General features: G+C 39.3%; 1 protein-coding gene across 1 annotated transcript; it reads right to left on the bottom strand.

Annotated features, from left to right (window-relative positions):
• Positions 1–280: 280 nt before the first annotated feature.
• eea1 (early endosome antigen 1) lies at positions 281–22,493 on the bottom strand. Its single transcript, XM_079466171.1, has 29 exons — positions 22,316–22,493; positions 19,331–19,405; positions 19,044–19,144; positions 18,735–18,789; positions 18,513–18,584; positions 18,389–18,425; positions 18,175–18,279; positions 17,317–17,438; positions 17,027–17,182; positions 12,684–12,800; positions 10,427–10,765; positions 9,952–10,101; positions 9,655–9,774; positions 9,363–9,566; positions 9,083–9,283; positions 8,870–8,983; positions 8,617–8,772; positions 8,316–8,455; positions 7,391–7,721; positions 7,077–7,178; positions 6,757–6,951; positions 5,209–5,391; positions 4,609–4,794; positions 4,350–4,481; positions 4,080–4,265; positions 3,645–3,883; positions 3,438–3,558; positions 3,037–3,135; positions 281–2,010 (listed from the first exon to the last, which is right to left on the bottom strand). Exons 1-29 carry the CDS (start codon positions 22,337–22,339, stop codon positions 1,888–1,890), a joined length of 4,185 nt encoding a protein of 1,394 aa, XP_079322297.1. The 5' UTR covers positions 22,340–22,493; the 3' UTR covers positions 281–1,887.
• Positions 22,494–23,259: the final 766 nt, after the last annotated feature.

The raw sequence follows: 23,259 nt of genomic DNA on the forward strand, positions 1-23,259 counted from the left end.
ACAAACAAATGTTTGCCATAGATATAAGCTATGCTATAAGCAGATATGCCTGTATCAAATGAAGCACAGTGGCCATTTCTTATTTGAATGTTTACACAAGACTGGAAGGTTGTTGTTATGAGTCTTGCTTTACTCTTTTTCTCTGTTATGAGCACATCTAAAAATCGGAATGATGTCATCAGTAGACAGATTCTTTATGATGTCATCAGTGGAGAGTTGCGTAGTGAGGGCACCAGTTAAATGGCACTAAGTGGCATCTGTGATATGCTTTGTGATAATGTCGACTGCAGAAAACATTTAATTAAAAATCAAGTTAAAGAGCATTTTCACTATTACATGTATAACGTTACAGGTGCTTAAATCATGTGACACGACTGAGCTGGTTATAAAGCACTGTTTATAGCTCATAACATCCTGAGACACGGCAATACCCCACAATCACACTGAAAGGGATAGTTCAGAACCAAAAATGTAAATATTCATTAACCCTAATCTAGGTTAAAACCTGTACAAGACTGTGTACATAAAGAATTTTTTAGAAATGTCTCTGTGGTTTTGTGTTTATACAATGGAGGTCAATGGGTCCAATATTCTCTGGTTACCAATGTTCTCTTTTGCAGAAATATGTCATGCAGGTTTGGAATAACATGAGGGTGAGTAAAGGATGAAATACATTTTTCACTATTTTAAATTTTGGGTGAACTATCCTTTAAGCATTGCCTGTACAGACAAAACGTGCCTATTTGGCAAACCACAAAAAGCGAAGCTCGCTTTACAGCAGTTAGTATCACACTCCACTCATTTGCACTGGATTCTCGATGGTCTCATCAAACTTTTAGCTTGTGATCAAGTCTGAAAGGTTGGTTGGCACAGTTCAACCTGCGACAGCGTAGCTCCATCATTTTCAGGATCTGTAACTGTGTCATGTGAAAAGTTCGTACAGTAGAAGCTGTAAATGAGGGAAACTCCTCAGCAGACATCAGTAGCAGCCGACATTCATTTTCAATTCGTTTGCACACATTGCTTAAAAGCAGGGGACATGCATCCAACACGTACAAATAATTGTAGAAAATAATAAATCAAGACACTTTATGCCACACAAGTGTGCATAAACCATAACAAAAAACAAGAACTTCTGTTAGTGACGATGAATGCAAAAAAACACCAAGTGTTGTGTTTTAAACATACTTTAAACACACAACACAGCATGTACATTAGAGTCACATATCAAATGTGCAACATGCCCACAATGAGTGAAAAATGTTACAGCTCCAAAATATGAATTGTTCTCACTGTTGCCTGTACATTTACCTTACAAATGTAATGATATATCTAAGGATCTGGTAGCCAGCTTTGGTTCTAATCAGATTCTCTCCGCCAAAAATACGAGATCATAGAACAGATGTTTGATCCGCCAATGGCATTTCATCACCACCCATTCAACGCTATTTCTTTAAACGTTTAAAATACTACATTAGTGTAAAACTAAAATTTTTAGTGCCAAACACATTCAGTACTAAAGACCTGACGGACTCTCCATCTGTTGTTCAAACATAAAAAATTATACACAACATCAAAACCGATCCAGCCTCTCCCTTTGGATCCCTCTGGGTGTGAAAGGGGCGCGTAATTGGCAAAGGCACTATACAGATAAGGACAGGCTCTCTGGTCTGTCTAGTTTAGTGTCCCCTCCATCTGATTGGTGGGATAAAGTGGACACTGCAGCAGCTGAAAGCACACTGTTTGTCAGTGTCCACTGCAGTCCCTGTGTCCGGCCCTCACCCCCACCTCAGCCAGCCTCTCCCATCACGCGCTCAACCCTCCTGGGGAGAAGTCATGATGGGAAGGGCAGTGAGGAAGGCAGGGGAGGGGCTTAGTGGAGAGTCGTCAGCCCTGCAATTCATCAAAGCAAGTTTCACACACTCGGACAGGCTTTTTGGAAGAGGGCGTCAGGGTGTTGCGTGCAGAGCACTCCGCGCAGAAGATGTTGCCGCAGTGTCGACAGTGGTGCTGAGGAAAAGAGAAAGTGTGGTTTTGAAATCAGTTGTCTGCTTAAGCTAGGACCCACTGACAAAATTGTAAACATTTGTATTCAAAAATTTCAATTCTGCCTGATTCCTTTGGATATATTTGGGAAACATAATTTTGCATTACCTGGAAAACTACAGATTAACATATACAGTAGTGGCCAAAAGCGAAGTCCAATTTTGGACAACTGATCTAGCCGTTTATTCAAATATGTTTTTATTAAAGACACGTTATAAGTGATGCAAACAAGTTGCTCTGGAGTATTTGGAGTATAAACTCATGCTCAGCCGTGAGTGGGAAAACATTATACACACATGTAAAGTATATGAGGACGGAGCCCAGGTGAATGACTACCAAACATTAATCTATGCTTCCCTGCACAAGAAAATTGTGGTCAATGTATGCTTCATTTACTAAAAGGTATATATATATATATATATATATATATATTAGTGCTGTCAACGCTAGACAAAGGATGACAAAATAAACAGCCCTAAACGTTGACGGCCTTAACGCATGAGATACATTTTTCAGATTAACGTGTTAAAAATATTTAACGGCATTAACGCAACATGTCGTTCTGTCATCAGTCTAGCGTTACATTATATATCAATACACAAGGTTATGCCAGAAAGCACATTTTTGTCTCGTCTTCAACGAGTTAAATTTTCTTAAAATAATTTAAGTAGTGAAAACAGGAAGCACGTTAGACCTGCTTTGAGCGGCAGTTTAATCAATTGACAGCCCTTACATATATATACACACACACCTGTGATATATGTTATAGTGTGTGTCAGAGCACTCTTTTGCTCTGTGACTTTCTGAGAACATCCAATAAAAGCTTTTGTAAGTGGGACCCACTTTGATGTACTGTCAAACCAGCCCTTTGAACAGGGGAGCATAGATAAATGTGATAGATCATTAACATTGTATTGATCTCATACTTTGATCCATCTGAACCAACTGCTTCATCAAATAAGGGTGTGTGTGAGTGTGTGGGTTGCACACCTTTCTGACTGTAACAGAGAAGCCTTTCCCACAGGCCATACAATTCTGTACTTCGTGATCCTCTGCCCACTTCCGCGTGAGAGACTGTGACTGTTTTATCTGCATGAGGAAAGCAGAGAAAAGAACAGCATGAGTTTCCCTTTATGTGTGGAGACAGTGATCCAGAACAAAACGGAATTAAAATAAATATCATATTTAATGTGTAAGATAAGGGTGTGGGGTATTAAAGGCACAGTTAATCCCAAAACATTGATTCACCCTCATATTGCTCCAATCCCATATGCCTTTCTTACATAAACCCCAAAAACCTAGGGGCTGGTTTGAAACAACACAAGGGTGATTACATTATCTGGGTTACTGTCTCTTTAAAAACTGAGCTGCGACTGGTGCAGGCATCTGACCTGTAAAGACTGGTTCTCACGGCCAAGCTCCTGCATGGCAGCCGTGGTGTCCTCCAACTTCCTGCGCATCTCCAACATCTTGGCCTGAAGCTTCTCCATCTCACCTTCCCCCTTGACACATCTGGAAAAAAAATCAACAATAAAACGTTTACAAAACCCACGGTCATGATGACTATTTAGGCCAAAATATGTCTAGAGCGATCAAACCTTTCCAGCAGCGCACGTCTCTCGTCCTGATTGTTTTGGACGGTGGCCTCCAGCACAGCGATCTCTCCCCTCAGTTCGTCTGTCTGTTTCTCCAGTTCGCCCACCCGCCTCTGGCTGCTCTGCACCTCCCTCTTCAGCGTGGCGACATTCTCGTTTAGTGCCGACACCTGCATGGATATCTTCACCTCCTCCTCCTCCCTCTGTCTCGCCACCTCCTCTTTAGCCTTTACCTCCAACGCCTGAGGGGTGATATTTTATCCTTGAATATCTTTTTTTTTTGTTATAATTGTGTTTGTATTTACATAAATAAATGGACATTAAATGTTTTTAAAATCTAAATTCATATTATCCTTATTATGACCTGTAAGAATAACAACCAATCATTTCACAAAGTAAACAAAACCATTAGTATCTTATTTTAGGGATCATCAGTACCAGTTGCTTCTGTAGTTTGTCAGTCTCAGCTTTGAGCTGCTGTTGTGTGTGTTTGATGGAGTCTCTGGTCTTCTGGTGATCTGTCTGCTCCTGCTTCAGTGATGCCTGAGCTGCCTCCACCTTCCCCTGATGTTCCACCTTTTGCTGGATCAACAGCTGCTTGGCAGCCTGAAGATCCTTCAGCTCCTGCACACACAAACATTTTTCTCATTTATCACTTACTTACTTGAGAATGGAAGAAGATCCAATTGAAAAGTTCATTATCCTGACCTTCTCATTCTTCTCAGCCAGTGCTTTGAGATCAGCGCTCAGCTTGTTCTTGTCCATTTCCAGAGCGTTCTGACACTCTTTAAGTTCTTCACACTGAACTTTCTCCTTCTTCAGCTGCTCTTCAGTTGCCTCCTGCAAAACACACAACACAGATAACCTCACTACCTTCATTTCATTCTCATAAATGTGCAATGATAAGCAAATTCAAATGATGAAACTAGAATAAAAGTATATATTGCGGCTGCCAAAGCCAGTTTACCTGCTGTTTCTGGAGCTTCTGAAGAGCCTCCGTCTGTGTCTTGATTTTTTCATCTCTGTTGCTGAGGTGTTTCTCTAGCGTTGCATGGCCCGTCTTTAGTTCCTTGATCTGGGCTTCGAGAGAACTTAGCTGGTTTCTGTTGGACACCAGCTCCTCCTGAGATAAAACCAGCTTCTCCTCATACACCTACATTACAAATACAACACAACCAGATAATAATTTATATTATAAAATGGTCAGTTCTGGTCCCTGATTCTGATTGGCTGAGTTCTAAGCCGTTACAAAATACCCCGATTTATATCGGCTGACCGCATTACATAGCCTAAATATCATTTTATTTACTTTATTTTATGAAACCTTGCTACCCATACCGTTTTATAAAAGCAAACAGCCCCGAGAAGCAGTGGGTTATAGAGCATTTTATAACAGCTAAGGGTTACGTTATTCTTTTACAACACTCTTAGCTGTTAAAAAATGCACTGTAACCCACAGCTTCTTGGGCCTTATTGCTTTAATATGTACTACACATAATGATGCATTATCTTGTTATAGTTGAAGGGAAGTGGTTGTAAATAGCTTTACAGCTTCATAAACACACACCTTGAGGTCCTGGCGTACAGCAGAGAGCTCAGACTCCTTGCCGTAGTAATCAGACTGAAGCGCAGTGAGACACTCAGCGGTGCTGTCGCTAGTTTTCTGCAGCTCCGCGCAGCTATTCTTTTCTGAATTAAGATCTTTAGACAACGCGGTCACTTGCTCTTTGAGCTTGGCCTCCTCCTCCGCCTGAAACACACATCAGTGAGAAAATGAGACGGGCAGCATGCAAGTTTGCTCACTGACTGACCTTTCAGTTTAGTTTAGTTCCTTTCTTTGATGAAGTTCGGTCACAATAACAATTCAACAGATAACATTGTGTAGAGAGTTAATAACAGGAAGTTATATATTGAAGTATAAGAATAATAGGAATGTGTTTATAGAAGTGGAGTGCATAAAGCATAGGAAGCATATTCATATACTGAAAGCCACGTGGCATGTCTCACTAAACATCTCAGTCATTTTGTGCCAGGTTGTAAAACATGGTAAAAGGTGTTCTAATAATGCATCAAATAATGATAATAATCTTTTTTTAATAAAGTATTATTGTGAGTAGGCTGTTACAATATCATATCATATATATAAATAATAAATAGTTTTATAATCATTTTATATCATTTGCAATATCTACCGACATTTTGGCGAAATGTCAACTTTTCCCAAAGAATACATGTCACCGAACACATATTTTTTCTACTTTTTGTTTCCTTCCTTTTTTATTCTTTAACATTAATGTTTCTACAATCAATAGTGTTGGTAAAGAAATGTATGTCACTAAAAATTATGTTGTCTTAGTATGTCAACTGTTTAATATCACAACTGCAATGGTGATATTCTGAATAAAATGCACTTTTTCCTCAAGTGGTGTTGTCTTTATATCATATATTACAAATACCTATAAACACAAAACATGAAAGCCAACAGTTGAACATTTCCCATTATTTTCAGTAAATAAATATAGTGTCCAACGATGTATGACTGTCCTGCTATTTTCAGTAAACTGTGGCATGTTTTGTTTGTGTTCTTTGGACTGTAATACAGGTTTCCATATAAACTGAAGAGCTGGTTCAAGCAAAAATAAAATCCTCTGTGTCAAGGCGAATACCGGCTTCATTTATTCATTTTAGCATCAAAACTTCAATGAGCTGTTGATGTCCAACAGAGGAGAATGTCACTAAATTAATAACTCCTGTATTTCTATACACACAACACAAATTTGATGCTGCATTTGAAATCCTTTAGCTCTGTATTACCATCTCCGTTTGAAACATGAAATTGCAGGTTACTTTACAAACCATTCCATATATGTGTTAAAGTCAAATGATGTCAAAATCTTTCAGACAGCTACATTTATAAATCATTATTATAAGCGTACAGTCCTTAACACTGATTTTATTTGAACCAAATAGGTTACAGCTTTAATGAAAATTGCATTGACTGAATTAAAGTGAATTGAGTTGTAGACTGATTTTCAATTCTTCTTGTAATGGCAATAGATATAGGAGTGACAATTCCAACAGCTCATACAAGTAGAATGTTAAAGTGAGCGCTTACCTTTTTAGTGAGGCTAGCCTGCATCTCGGACACTTGTTCCTCAAGCTTCTTCACTTCCTGGTTAAAGGAGCCCTGGGTGGTCTTCAGCTGTGCCTGAAGCTGCTGTGAAATCTTCTCCTTTTCTATCAGTGTCCCTTGAGACTGTTTCAGCTGGCCGTTCAGTGCGCTCAGCTGAGACTGCAGGCCCTTCTCTGCCTACAGCATTTCAACAACAACTTTATGACTGCAAGGCATCACGATTCATTGAACACACAAAACGGGGACAGTAACGTATTACGTTAGATGAAGGTCGTACACAATGCTGCGTTACACATTCTTACCTCTTTCAATTTCTCTAGTTGACCTTTGACCTCACCGAGCTCCTTTGAAGTGGTCTCTACGTTTTTATGAAGTTGTTGCTGTGCTTTCAGATGAGACTTTTCCTAAATATTACAACAATGCGGCTAATAAGAAAAGAAACTACAAATCTGACAAACAAAGAGCTTTAAAATAAACATAACAGCATAGTAAAAAATGTCACTCTCCATCTATGACATACATGCAATTTTATCAATACACAAGCATTCAGATACATTTTGGATTCAATGTATCTATCTTAGTAACACTGATCAACTTCCAAACTCATGGCACTCACCTTCTCCTCCAGAGTGGCTTTGCTGTTCTTCTTCTCTTTCTCCAGCTGAGTCTGGCTTTCTTTCAGAGCTTTTGAAGCTGTGTTCAAAGCCTCCTTAACTGTGGCCATCTCTTTAACCAAAGCCTCCTTCTCCCCCCGGGTCTTCTGGAGCTCTGTGTTCAGACCCTGCACTTTCCTGTCCAGTTCTGCCTGCCGAGTCTGACCCGCCTGAGATAGCTTATCTAGGCTTGCCTGCAGCGTTTCACACTTCTTCTCCGTCTTCTCCAGCTCTTGTCTTGTTTCAGAGAGAGCTGAGGTTTTCTTCTGCAGCTCTCCTTGATGGATGGCAGCTCTGAGGAAGAAATACAGACAGACCCGTCATAGGAATGGTCTCTACGTTTAAGCTTACAGATCAATATCAATATATGGGGTAACCTACATATTAATTATAGGTTTTTAGGTTTTTGTGCGTCAAAATCTGCAGTCTATAACTTTTGTCTCTATCAGGCCCTTAACACGTGACCATTTTCAACTAAAAACTGAAAATGTTTTATGAAAACTGAAAAACAAACTTTTGAAAACGGGTCTCAAAGTGCACGTTTTTGAAGACTACAGCATTTTCGTGTAAAAGTAGTGTTTCTTTACAGCACAACATCGCCATCCGCTGGCCTGGCATGCATAAAACAGCATCTTTATTCGTTTTCCCAGATCCGTTTAAATTTAGATCGTTTTGATAATGCTGTCTGTACGTGAAACCTTTCAAAAGATGAAAAGGAAAAACTTTTCTCCTTTTCATCGTGAAAACCTTCTCAATGTCACCATCTGTTTAAAACCGGGTTACTTGAAATGACTTTTGTTTCTTTTTAACAAAGTTACAAATTGCAACTTTAAGAATTGTTACGCATCATGCAATAACATTTAGCATTTTCCCATATAAAATACCAACCCCTGCTTCTCCGCCGCTAACAGACGGTTCAACTCCTTCATCTTCAACTCCAGCTCACTGAGCTGCTTCTCCAGCTTCTGCTGCTCTTTCTGAGACTGTTCCTTTCCAGCGCGAAGCTCTATTAACTCAGCCTCTGCTTTCTGTTTCAGGCACAAACACATACACAATTATTTCAAATTTACATCAACAACCACCAAATCCTCTCAAAAGGATCAAACCCTCTCAAAATGCAGACGTGTGCATCCATAACAAGTAAGCAGACAGCTGCAGCAGTGATTCAGAGGAGAGAGCTCATCCTGACCTTGGCTTGGGTCTCCAGTGTTTCTATCCTCTGCTCGGCAGTCAGTAGTTTGTCTCTATTGTCCTTCAGACTGCTCTCAAGCTGAGAACACTGCTCCTGTTTCTCCTGCAGCCTGCGGGCCTGCTCCTCCAGCTGAGCCTGAACTTTACTCAACTCCTGCATAAACACGCATTCAAATCACATATGCATTTACCTGCAACGGATCAATAACAAAAACACATTCTAGTGCGTTGCCTCTACAGGCAACACGTACCTGTTGCTTGTCCTGCAATGCATTCTGGGATGTTTCCAGGTGGTTCTCCAAGTCAGCACGCTGAGCATTTTTTGCTGCTTCTGCAGACAGCAGCATCTCTGTCTTGGCTTTCAGCTAGAAAAACAAACATCATTTACATCCAACAAAAAGATAAAATTCACCAATATAAGTATCAATCGCAAAACCAACTGGCACGTGACATGTTTGCTCTACCTGTGTGTCGAGCTGGACGATCTTCTCTTTGCCTTCTGTGAGTTGAGTGTTAAGTTCAGAGATGGTGGTCTCCAGACTCTGGCAGCGGTCTTGTGCTGAACGCAAGTGGGTCTTTTGCTCTTGCGCTTGCTCATGAAGGTTGTCCTGAGCTTGTCTGTGGCTCTCCGATTGGTTCTTGAGCTTGTCGGTCAACTGCGTCATCTGAAATGACAATTAAATTAACAAGATCTCCGACAGATGGCAGCACATCCTGAGGGCGTAGGTGTGTTGTTCTCCTTACCTGTTCCAGTAGTGAGTGATTTTTTTCTTGGAGTTGGTAAAGCACAGCTGCCTCACCCTCTCCAGCCTGGATCTTGGCACATAGATCCTCTCTCTCAGCTTCTAGTTGGCTCACGCTGTCCTTGCTCTTCTGCAGCAGAGCCTCAAGATTTTGTATCTTCTGGTCCTTGTCCCCGATCTGACGCAACACCTGCTCCAGATCATTCTGTACAGAAAGGTCAAATGAGGTTAGTTTTGACTTGATTTTAATTTATTTCTCGGATCCAGAAGCGAGATGTTACAGTGATATCTACCTGTGCTTCTCTAAGTTTTCCATTAGTGCTCTGTTTAAGTGTTTGAAGTTCTTGGTGCTGTTGTTTGGATTTGTCCAGCTGATGCTGTAGGTCAGTAGACTTCGCAAAGCTCTCCTTCAACTACACACACAAATAAAACATCAGACTCAAATAAAACAACAAGACACTTAAGCTCACCGCAGTAATAATTATTCCATCAGGGTAGCAATACACTATACAGATAAACATGCTGCTGATTATACTACGAACTATTTGTAGTCTGTACAAATTTCTAAGTTCACATAAACCCTTTCCTACCTGTTCCTCCACACGGGACAGTTTGAGCTGCACGTCTGTCACCTGCTGTTCTCGATCTTTGAGTTTCTCTCCTGACAGCTGCCTCTGTTCTTTCAACCGGCCCTGCAGCTCCCCCAGCTGACGCTCCGCCTCCAGCAGCTTGGCATGAAGCTGAAGGACACAAACATGGGGCTCTGATAACATCGAGGTTGTGTCATATTAAATATATTTTAAATGATACAGTCCTCAAAGATGCTCTATGAATGGATGGGAAGATGGATGTTGAGTACGTGTGGTTACACCGGTCGATTGATCAAGAAATGAATGGATGTTATTAGACAGATGGCTAAGTGGGTATATAGATGGAGGGATACATGTCTGATGGGCAGATAGGTGCACCGATTTAGGTTTGGTGGTTGGGTATATAAGTAAATTAATGAATAGAGGGATAGATAGATGTTACATAGATGGGTGCACAAATTCTACAGTATCTGACCTGGCTGATCTCACTCTGCAGCTGTAAGCCCTGGTTCTCCTTATCCTCCCTCTGCTGGTGGAGTTGTTTCTTCTCTGCCTTCAGTTCCTGGTGGTTCTTCTCCAGCTCACCGAGTTCCCTCCTGAGTCGAGCAGCCTCCTCCCCACGTTCATTCATTTCAGCTTGAGCCCGGCTCAGTGCCGCCTCTCCCGCTGACACCCGGGCTTGGCTCTCCTGGAGCTCCAGATCCTTCTGGTGAAGACTGGTCTGAAGACTCTTCCTAGAGGTCTGTTCCTGACCCAGACGCTCTTCAAGCTCCTGACTCTCCTTCTCCTTCCGAGATAACTTCTCTGACAAAAGCTGAGGAGTGGCAGAATGATTATTAAGCTTATATATGTTTAGTTTTTTCAATTAAATGCAATGACACGATTAATTGTTGTATTATGACAACCCACAAAATGTTTTTTTTAGTAAAGACAAGCCTATCTGTACAGAACATCCCAAAACAGCCTTATAACCACCATTTAGTCTCCAAATAGCATGCTGATAAAGTGTCTTGAGAATTTTGGAATAGCTCGGGGACCTCTGAACTTCTTTGTGTAAATGTATGTAGTACCATTTAAGAGAGCACTGTTTTATGAGGGTAGGGATAGGCACTTGCATGCCAGAGAGTGTGTTGTGACTTTTGCCCTGCGACAGCTATAAAGAGGACAGGATGATAAGGACACAGGGTCTAGCACATAGTGGTGACATGAAGAGGGCACCTACATCACACAGTGAGCTTTGCTTCTTAACATAATGTCCAGGGCACAGTTGTGTACCCATAACTACAAAGCCCCTTTCTTTCATCCACTTTGTGCACTGCAGTCAGTCTCCAGTCTCATTTGTTAATGCATTGACAGTGTCTTCTTTCATTGCCTTACATTTTCCATTTGTCAAAGTACCTAGACACCTCTTAAAGGAATAATTAAATCAAGAATAGTTTTATTTAGTGTTGTCATCAAACCTGGTGTGACCAATCTTAAAGGGATAGTTCGTCCAATAAGGAAAAATCTGATTTATTTCACCCTCATGTCATTCCAAACCTGTATGACATTTCCCTTCTTCTGCTTAACACAAAAGAAGATATTTTAAAGAACGCTGGAAACTTAACAATATTGACAATCATTGGATTGGATTGGATTTATTGTCATTACACACATACAATTACAGTGCAACGAAATGTATTGACTTCCATTGTCTGGAAAAAACCAATGATACTATGATACAATGAAAATATATTCATTTATATATTCAGTGTTTCACAGAACAAAGAGTCATATTGTCCTTCTGAGACATCTTATCTCCATAGATTTGTATCTATTGCCATAAATCATCACTGGGTTTTGCAAATATCTAACCAATAAAAAGTGCTTGTCAATAATTTTAAAAGTACAGGGTTTTTACATTTCCTGAAAAACTGTGAATTTGAACATACAAGGTTTCGGAAGGATAGAAATGACATACGTATGTTGGACGACATGCACCACAATTTTTATTTTTGGGTGAACTCTCCCTTTAAGACGCCATGTTTAAATATATGTAGTGTCATCCCTGTAATTAATTCTCCACATCTCTTCCTCATACCTTCTCTTGACCATATATCCTCTTTGAAACGTATATTTATCCCCCAGGATGGCTGACGGGAATAGTTCTATTAACGACCCTTAATCGTCCATATTTCATTTCTCATCATCTGCTGTGGTCCACATTTTTCGGAATTCAATGCACCTCTGGGCTCTGATCTCCTAATCCCATCCTGACAACTCCAACAATGGACCAGAGAGTTGTGGGTCATTTCCTGTCACCATAAATATCACAGCTGGCACAAGACCAATCGCCCACTGCAGCTTTAATTACGCAGTATCTGTGATGAGTGTGTCAACACTTTTTAATGGCCAATCAAAACGCATGGTGTGGTGACAGGTCGATGCGGGCACTTTGGACCGGGTACGAGGGGGCCGTGGCAGAGAGCCTTCTTGTAAAATGTGTCGGGCCTTTCCTGAAAGGGCAGCTGGTAAAGCTTGTAAACGCCGCTACTGAGTGCTTAAATTTAGAAGTTATGTGAAATACTTGGTGAGTCCAGAGACAGGCGGCTCTTAACATAGCAGGCGCTGGCGTATGTTCAGTAAAGCCATAAAGTAGGCCATTAAAATATACAGCATACAAGGCACGTGCCTTGTTACTGGGAGCACGATATATCTGCATGCGCTTGTGAACGTCACTCTGAACGTGTTACCTGGCTCTGTTGCTGGAGGTTGTTCAGGTTGCTCTGTAATTGGTGGATCTGGTGGGTGTAGACTGCTACCTCTTGAGGTCCCTTTTCAAGTTCTGCCTTAAGCTGAGCTATTGTTTTCTGCATCCAAACAAACATGTGTGAGACAGGCAAAGCAACCAAGGTGATAGACCCGGTGAGAGATTTCACCACATTCCATTTTAAGCTATTTAAATTGAGGCTGTGAGGAAGAGGCAAAACGTTGTTCTGTTTATTACTATTTATTCTATTATTATTTATATTAAATGAATCCTTCCACAAACTTTTAACAGACTCCAGAAGTTAAGAATTAAACATGACCTAGGACAAACATGGCATCCACTGTGTCTAAACACTCAAAAAGGCAGAAACTCCAAGAGAAAGTAAAGAGACCAGACGGGTTGAGGGAGAGACATACACAAACACACAGACCAGTGAAGTGACACAGGACAAACTGTACAAAAACACAGGTGCTAATAGGTTGCGCCCTACAGGTACAGAGTGCCTATATTAGGTGATCAGGTGATTTTCTTATGTGATCAATAAGTGGGCAAATAACTTTGATTGATGGGGTCCTAAATTATAACTGTATGCTGACAAATTCACCCAAAAATGTAACTTCTGTCATAATAATTTACTCATCACCAAGTGGTTTCAAATTTGTATAAATGTCTTCGTTCTGATGAACACAGAAAATTATTTTTGGCAGAATGCTTGAAACCACTAGTAGTCAAATGTGCCCCAGAAATTTTTGTTTTCCTACATTCTTCAAAATATCTTTTTTTGTGTTCAATAGAACAAAAACATTTATAAATTAAAGCTGCAAGCAGCATTTAGCGGGTTCGAGCACTTTTAAGGAATCCAAAGCATCTTTGCCTTCATCAAGTAGGCCGAGGACTCTCATCCTAAAACACCAAAGTGGAAGATACTCCCAACGCCTGAAAAATTATAGATACGGTCAGCAACGGTTCACAGACACTACGCCTGATTACACACATATGCACATAGAGTACACTTGAGGGGAATCATTTTTTCAGGTTAATTTGGTCACATCCATTTAAGAAATGACCCCGTCTAAATGCCTAATTGCATTGAGTTGCTGCCATGTGACTGCTGAGTAGAAATTTAGGTTTACATGCAATTAAACTGGTGTACATAATAAAGGTGTGTGTTATGCTAAGCAAAACAGCATCTTACAACCAGCCAGACATGTTCTATATTTATAGACGTGTGAATATGGAGCAACGTTTAATGTGTAGTGCTTTATATGTCTAACACCTTGTTCCTGTGAGACAGGAAACGTATCTCTTGTCCGGTAACCATCATATTTTGCATGCTTGTTTAGTCTAATAAGATGTATGATTGTACTTAATGGCAAGTCAATTGGATTATTTGTTAAGGAGAAGCGAGCTTTCAGGTACACCGTTCACTTGAATATAATAAAGGACCCTGTAGAGGTCATGCAAATGAAAAAGTTGAAGATGTTTTTGATAGTTATTGATCTAGACAGTCCAGAGAATTCTACTGTGGTGGAAATTTTAAAATCGCTTGAAAAACCTAGAACAAGTTCGCAAAGGCAGGTTCTTAACATCATCACAGATAACTCACAAACTGTTTGATCGACATCAATGGTTCAAAAGCCAAATTTGTTTGGAATTATGAGAGCTTTCATATGATATCGATAGTTTGTGTAAATGTCAAATGTCACGTGATACACAATTGTTAAGGCAACCAAAGATGTGTCAATTTTGCCATTTTTACTGTTATAGCGCCACCTAGTGTCCAAACGCCGCGGTATTTTGTAAGTCATCTCGGAGTGATGGTCTACACATATGTTCCAAGCCCCATGATGATATCTCTAATAGTGCTCGAGTTATGGGCATTTTAATGTAATAGGCTCCGCCTATTTAAAATGTTTATGCCCCAAAGCAACCGTGAAAAGAAATTTCAACTTTTTTTGGATAATTATTTACATTCACACTCCACAGAAGTCATCTGCATTGGTTTGGATCCGATCAAGTAAAAAACCAAGGACCAGTTCGCAAAAGTAGGTTTTTAACATCATCAGCCATAACTCACGAACCGTTTGATCGACAGAAGCGTGTCCAGAGGCAAAGTTGTTCAGAATGAGGAGTGCTATCATATGATGTAAATAGTTTGGGTATATGTCAAATATCACGTGATACACAATTGTTTATGCAACCAAAGACACGTAAATTTTGCCATTTTTACTGTTATAGCGCCACCTAGTGTCCAAACGCCGCGGTATTTTGTAAGTCATCTCGGAGTGATGGTCTACACATATGTTCCAAGCCCCATGATGATATCTCTAATAGTGCTCGAGTTATGGGCATTTTAATGTCTTAGGCTCCGCCTATTTAAAATGTTTACGCCCCTAAGCAACCGTGAAAGAAAATTTCAACTTTTTTTTGATAATTATTTACATTCACACTCCAGAGATGTTATCTGCATTGGTTTGGATCCGATCGGTCGAAAAACCTAGGACTAGTTCGCGAAAGTAGGTTTTTGACATCGTCAGCAATAACTCGCAAACCGTTCAATCGACAGAAGCGTGTTCAGAGGCAAAGTTGTTCAGAATGTGAAGAGCTATCATATGATAACAATAGTTTGAGTATATGTCAAATGTCACGTGATATACAATTGTTTATGCACTCTAAAACAGTTACTTCGCCCCCCGGTGGCCGAATGAGTTCATATTTCTTACAGACCTTCTGGACCATGAGTCGAACAAGCCCAGCGAGTGTCGTTTCGATCGGCCTCCGTTAACCCGGTCTAATGAGTGCTCAAACTTCATTGGCCGATGACCGCCATGTTTCTTTAGATACGCCACTGTCCTTTTAGACAATCATCGTGCATGACACAAAGACAGACCATACCAAATAATAAGTCGATCGGGCAAACGGTTGGGTAGTTATAGCCCTTTTCGAGTTCATGTAAATTATAGCGCCACCTAGTGGCCAAGCGCCAAATCCTTTTTACTGTGACCCCGGACTGAGAGTCTACACATAGGGTACAAGCCCCATGAAGATTGCTCAAACGGTTCACAAGTTATGGCCATTTTAGTCAACCATGGCACTTCCGGTTCAGACGTTTTGGCGCCCCCTAGCAATGGTGAATCGAAATTTCAACTTTTTTTTGATAATTATTCACATTCACACTCCACGGAATTCATCAGCGTTGGTTTGGTTCCGATCGGGCAAAAATCCAGGGACTAGTTCATTTTATTTTTTTTGCATAAAATGCAAATTAGCGGAAAAATTTGCATACCGGAAATGAAATCGGAGATATACGTTTTTTAAGTTTTGAGCCAATGATTACAATGATATAAAACACTTGGGTGTGCGACAAACGGTTTAGGAGTAAAGAGTGCAAACGCGCTTTTCATCGCTGTAGCGCCACCTATGGGCCGATTTGGCTGGGTCCATGTATCTGAGTAGCGACAAGGACTACTACCATCTGACCAAGTCTCAGCTCTGTCGGCCTTACGGTTTAGGCTGCCCATGTAGTTTTAGGGAAGAATAATAACAAAGAAGAAGAATAATAAAACCCACAAATACAATAGGTTTCTAGCCCTACGGGCTCGAACCCTAAAAAATCCTACAATGGTAGTAGTATTCTTGGTTCTCAAGAACAATCAGCCTACCTAAAATATCCTTTTTACTGTATACAGTCACTAGATGGCAGTCTTTGAATCATGTAGAGCAACGAAAGTCACCAAACTGGAATATCTAATAAAAGGTCATAACACGCCTCGATTGACCTGTTTGTAATGTTCTACGAACCAAAGCTGCTCTGCTTTGGTAGGACCTTCATATAAAAACAAACACTTTAAGGTCAGGAGTGCAGGCGATTACAGGAGTGTTTACAGGAAATACTCAGGTGGGAGGCGAGAGGGTTAATATTTAAGCTCAGGAATCTGTTAGAAAGAACAGTCAGTGTGACTCTCAAACGCTTTAAACCTGCTCTTACGGATGTTAGCATCCAACACATCCTTTTATTTTTGTAATAAAGTATTTTTTTACATTTTGCCACTTAAAACTTCAACATGCTTTAGTGGGCAAAGTGACATCATTGGGGCAAAAATCTGAATCATGACTCCCTTTATCTGCCTTTACAAGCTATTGATTCTGGAATGAATCTCTGTAAGTGCGGGGTCCTATCAATCCAAACATTTTCCGAATAAACAGCTTAGTGACCGAATGTCTATAAAGCAAATCGCCATGGGTCTGTATAACTCCTATCATTACGTGAGCCGTACAGTGTAGACACGAAAGATTAAAGCCACTTTATCAGCGGCAGTGCCTCACCTCTGAGGTAGTAAAGTTGGCCTGCAGCTGCTCGTATTGGCACTTGAGGCGCTCGGACTCCTCCTCCCTCTCTCGTGTCATGTTGTCCATGAGCGTCTGCACCTGTACAAGCTCTTTCTTCAACACTTCCACATCCTCCACCCCAGGCCTTTGGAGCTGGAGGAGAGCCAAAGAAAGACAGGATTAGACGGAGGGAGACGGATGATGAATGAGGTTGATGATACACTGACATGAGCAGCTGAGAGAATATTAACTCATTAATTATCACAAGACAATGAGTGTGAGGTTACCAGCTCTGCAGACAATTTATCCTTCTCCTGTCTTTCTCTCATCAGGTCTTGGTTTAGATTGGTCAACCTCTGCTCCAATGCTTCTCTCGTGCTTTTTTCCTCATCGTAACGTGATTTGATCTCTGGGAAATCAAGTGCACACTTATTTCAAATGTATTTATTGTATTCTCTTTTCTATCTTAAGTACTACATTTATAGACAGTTTCATCGGATGCATGCACCTGGCAAAAAGTTAATTTACGGACTGTGTTTGTTGATCGGTCTGGCTAGTGGCTAATAATATAACTATTTATATTTTCTTATGATTCATATTAATATTTTATTGTATAACCATTGTCTTAAATAAAAATATTTAATTTTAACATATATTAATTTTGATTAAAAAAATTTTTTTTGAATGGGTCGTATAACTTTGTCGCACGTAGGTTTATAACTTGCTAGCTAATGTAATTTACTTATTCCTTTTCCTTGTTATCAGAAATAATCTTTAGGGACTACTTATTCCTTTTCCTTGTTTTCAGAAATAATCTATAGGGACTCTATTCTTTGCAGATGTGTACTAGAAGTTAAATTCGGCCACAAAAGCACGCATAAGCAGTAACGTTTGTTTATGTTGCTTCGAAACCGTCTGAAGGATGATTTCCTGAAAAGTGCAAACATTATGGCAATAACAACGCTCTGTTTGATTATCCCACCCAGTTGAATACAGCAACACTGGCTCCACCAATAGATGGGGTGTAGGATGAGGCTTTCCGTTTCTTTTCTAAAATATCTTGTTTGATATAATTAATAAATTAATATATATATAATTATAATCTGTATTTATGAAAAAGGCAAGAACTTTCCAGCAAATCTTACCAACTATCTCAGTGGCGAGCTGCGCGGCTTTCTGTTCAAACATATCTTTCATCTGTTTGACGTTGAACTTCTCAGTTTCTGCCTCATTGAGCCTCATTTCAAGCTCTGAAAAGGAAAAGAAAACTTCAACCTCACATCTCACACCATTATGTTTATGTACACAATTTAAGCAAATATTAACTTTAAGAAGCAATTAGAACTATTCTTAACCAACCTGATTCTCCTATGCTGGTACCATCACTCTGTGAGCCCTTAAAGCAAAACACATGAATGAAGCAAACATTCCTTCAGCAGCATTAATAAACCACCAACAACTCCTGAATATTTAAAAAAATTACTTTATTACTCGCTAGTTGTCCTTGTACTTTGTCTAATTCTTTTTTTAATTCCCCAGAAAACCAGCGTTCTTCCTAAAAACACATGAAGAAAAGTGTCATTTATTTTGATCCACAGTCAAATCCTGTGGAAATAACAGCATTGAGTAATGGTGTTATGAGAACCACCAAACGTTTCATACATACTATTGTTGATAAGAAGTGTGGGAGTGAAAGGCATAATACCTTCAATGAAGCTTGTAAATCTTGGACTTCTTGTCGAAGAAGGTTTGGATCCTCCCTTAAGAAGAAACACAGCCTGTTTTAATACTGGGATTCATTTGAAGACACTTAAAGCATTTTACAAGGGTAAATTAACAATTTAAAAAGTACATCTGTACAGTACAGATGTATGTCAGATTCAACAACAAATAGGTGGGGCCAGGTTGTTTCACTGAGAACTTATACGATCGTGGTTGGAGACTTGTTAACGTCAACCAAAAGTGATGTTATTATTATGAATATATAGAGTCCAGATTAAAACCGAAGCCCCACCTGCCAGAAGTGAATTCACCGGGCTCATGAAACACCTCATAATGTTTAAAGAGCTCTTCGGCGGAGATGTGTGACTTCATACACTGAGGACAAATGAAGCCCTGTGGACAAACAAATTAACACCGCAATGAGATCGAAAGAACAATGCACAATAATTCCTTTCTGTAAAAGCTGTATTTTCTCTGGAAAACTGATATAATACTTGTAAATAAAAACATTAATTTAAGGCAGCATTCGGTTTAGCGAGTAACACTGTGGGAGTAAACATTTAATTAAATTCAGGTTACCTCAGAAGACTCATTATTCATATCGGCAGACGGCTGCTCAGACTCCGAGTTCTGGGAACCTCCTTTCCCAGGAGTCTGTTTCCACAAACAGAAAGAGAAATAAGAGTCAGAAAAGCGTTGTGTCACATGTTAGCTGTGATGAAACTTGTTCGATCACAGTATTCAGTTCTGGCACAGTCTGTCTGAGTGCTAGTTTGGCCTCCTTGCTGCATTTCATTCACAAGCTGGGAAGGCAAAGAATGCTGTTGTTTGCTTCTTGGCATGGCTCATTTATCCTTGGACACGCATGATGCTGAAACAGTGTTTATATACTCAGCAGTAAGGCCGATTAACATTTTCCTGAGTAAACGCTGATGCTTGCAACAAAAAGCGGATTGATGCCAAACAATCCTATGCTTTGTAACATTGATACACCCTTGATTGATACACCCTTGACATTTCATAAGGACTATGCCTACAATGCAGACACCAGCGTGTCAGATCACAAGATATCACCCATTAAAAGCCATAAGCCCCACAACAAGCATGCACTTTGCATCCGCTCTACTGTAGAAAGAAAATAACATTGATACCGTATAACAACATCTTCTGAACTAGTTAAAAGTATATTTTCCCAGTTAAAGGTCCATATGTGGATGTGTTATGTTACAAAAATCATGGAAACAGGATTGCCTACCTATGTTTTTGAGCAAATACTGCTATCCAAAATCTAAAAGCATATTATCATGGTAGTACAATGATGGAAAATTATCTTTCAGTTTTGGTGGCAGATCTCGGCTGTTAAAAAACAACAATAAAACAAAAAATCATATTTGAGCTCATAAAAAACAAATATTTTAATATAGTTTATTTTTTAAATTAAGTAAATAATTTGTTACGTTTTTATTTAGTCACAATTCCACATCAAGCTTATAATTATCATTAAATATTCGAAATGAATTAATATTATATCCTGTATATAGGTTTTTAAATGTTGAAAAAAAGAAATGGAAAAATCCATAAAAACTGCATTTAAACCTGCGCGGAACGGTATGATACAAAAAGAAAACAGACAAAAGGCAACGTATATTGACAGTCTGTGATATATGGTTATCTTGTATACTTAGTTTTACACGTTCTTGATAACAAAAACAAGCATATATAGGTCTATTTTCCTCTTGTGAAAGTCTGTTCAACAAGCCGACGTTTAGCAAGCCGACAATGGAGAAAACACGCTGCTCTTCTCTAACTCTGTAACAAAACCCAGATCTGACAAGAATATAAGGCTTTGTCATTTAAATTTTTTATGATAAATAAAGTTAACAGGCTTGATAACTCCATGTTGACTGTTAAGATCCTTAAAAAATACCCCACAACAAAGACGGAGCCATAGTCCTTGTTTCCATGTTTATTACGTGACCGTCATCTGAGGAAGATATTTGCTATTGATAAGCACCAAATAAAAATATTGTCAGTGTCTGTGTTGTCTTTTTTGCTGTGAAATGTACATTTTCATGTTTCAAGTTGTTAAAATTAGCATTACTTCATATATTTTTAACAAACAAATATGAATTTACCAAGAAGTTATGGTCATACATTAATTATTGTTAATCATTTAATATTACGTTGGTATTTTTATACCTAATGCAAGTAATGTTAACCCACCAGTTTTTAAACATTTTAATATGGTGATGTGAGCCGAGCATAAAACACGATCCAGGCATAAGAGGTGTAAACATAAATATTTAAACTATCTTGCTATCTGAGTGAACAAAGATTGAGGATCACATGATTTTTTTAAATGTTCTGTCTTTGATAAAATCATAACAGATCAAGAGAAGAAGCGTTCAATAAGAAGTGACAACTCTAAGGTCCTCTGTAGCAGTAACTTAACCTTGTGGCAACGCAGTTTTATTCTTATGAAAAATATGAATATTCGAATAGCAGTTTTAATTTTCGAATAGCTATTGTGGATCGAATATATGAACATTTGTGCACATCCCTAATTAAAATCATCACAGAAATTCTATTGGACTTAATGGTTAATGGGAAGTGCATTGGTTTCAATAGAAACTGTATAATGGTCTCTGCTGGTGATGTGTTGGGTTCTACTGGCGAGATGTTATGCGACGGATGGGAACCAACAAAATACCGGTTAAATCCTATTGGAATAAGCCCCACACACTACTGTACATACAAGTTTGTGATGGTTTTAATGGCAAAATGTGATGGTTCCAATTTTTAAGAAAACCAGTTGAAAATGTACTGTTATTTTTCAGCAGACATATCACGCTTAACATATCAAATGTAAACATTTCAGATTTAATGATATTAAACGTGTTTGCCCTGCTGAATGTTTCCATTCTTTCATTATTCTGCATGACGACTACAAAAGCACACTTCTCCACCACACCTATATCCACAATCTGATCCAAGACCTATCATCACTTCATTAAGCAGAAGATCGCGAGAAATGGCTCAGACAACGAATGTCCCCTTCTATGTAAAAGCAAAAACTGTATGACTGTAGCAGCAGAAAACTTCAGACAGATAGCTGAGACATTGGATGGAAACAATCGTCCGAGTCACGTGCTATACCAGAGCACAGCAAGCCTACGGGGTGTACAATACAATCACGTCAGCTTTTTCAAACGGACACTTCTTTAACAAGATGCTAAATGAATTAACTTCAGCTCATTACAGTTTGCCACTGCTTGCGGTCATTTATAAAACTAGTTATTTCGCTAGGCTACGTCCCGCTAGCGGCTAACAGCTCAACACGCATGCCAACATGCATGAAAGCGCCGATTACTACTCCTGAAAAATGGAAAGATGTTATCGACACTCGTAATTTGTAACTGTCATTAAAAACGACAAACTAATATACGTTTTGAGGAATCTTTCCACCTGCACAAGGCCATCACTTAGCGTCAGGCCTGTCAAGCTAAAATCACTTTTAGCTGAATGAGAATATCTGTCTGTCTTTTTCAACAGTGTTTCACTCACCATCTGTAATATTCGTCTTAACATACTGTAGTCCCTTTTTCTGTCTAAAACTGTGAGGAATCGGCTCTTACAGGTTCCTTCCTGCCGAGCGTGTGAGACTAATATTTTGTTGTTGACACCTGCAGAGACACACACACACACACTGTCGATAAAGCTACCCCGTCTTCAGACATGTCCCGCCCTTTACCTAATAGTTGTTAGTGTGGTTGGACCAAATGAATGACCGACTTCAAAACTGTCCAATCGCAGGCTGTCTGTGAGGAGTGTCCACCAATAGTAGAAAAGAGATTTTAGATGAAAGGCGTGACTTGGGTAGCGCATCTAGCGCTGGGGCCCATTTCAGGAAGGTTTAGTGAAAACTCTGAGTATATTAACCCTGAAATCAGTTATACTCTGGGTTTTGTGTTTCAAAATGCGAGGTTTGTCAAACCCGAGAAAGTGGAGTAACTCCTGTTTCTAAAAGAGAGGTAACTCCGTAACCAAAGATGTGCCTCATTCATTAATTCATTCATTCATTAACACAGTAATTCATGACACATTTTGATCACAGAGGCAAACTAAGTCACTATAAAATGTAATATGTGATTTTATCAAATATCCTGTATGTGAAGACTGAGGATACATTAATTCATATGTATGCACTTTTATTTCAGGAGATTAATTTATTACATTTATTTTGTAATTTTCCTGTGCATTTTAATTAAACTGTACTATATTTTCTTTACAGTGAATTAGATTCGTACGTATCATCCATCATTACATCTCAATAACATCTTGCGTGTATGTATTAGATAAGAGCATTGCTATCTATGGACGATGATACATTACTTATTATTACTTACTTAAATATATAAAGAAAGTTCATGAATAAAGAAATTAATAGACACAGAATATAAATGCAGAAATTAATGCAGCCATTCCTACTCAAATCTACTCCGTGCAGG

Source organism: Barbatula barbatula (assembly GCF_947034865.1).
Source record: "Barbatula barbatula genome assembly, chromosome: 10".
In the NCBI taxonomy this organism is placed as follows: Eukaryota; Metazoa; Chordata; class Actinopteri; order Cypriniformes; family Nemacheilidae; genus Barbatula; species Barbatula barbatula.

Coding starts and splice junctions, on each gene's coding strand:
- eea1 (XM_079466171.1), bottom strand. CDS start 22,339: ATGTTAAGACGAATATTACAGATG. Junction 18,426..18,512: donor GACAACTAGCGAGTAATAAA/GTAATTTTTTTA, acceptor TTTTGCTTTAAG/GGCTCACAGAGTGATGGTAC. Junction 8,773..8,869: donor CATTGCAGGACAAGCAACAG/GTACGTGTTGCC, acceptor GTGTTTATGCAG/GAGTTGAGTAAAGTTCAGGC.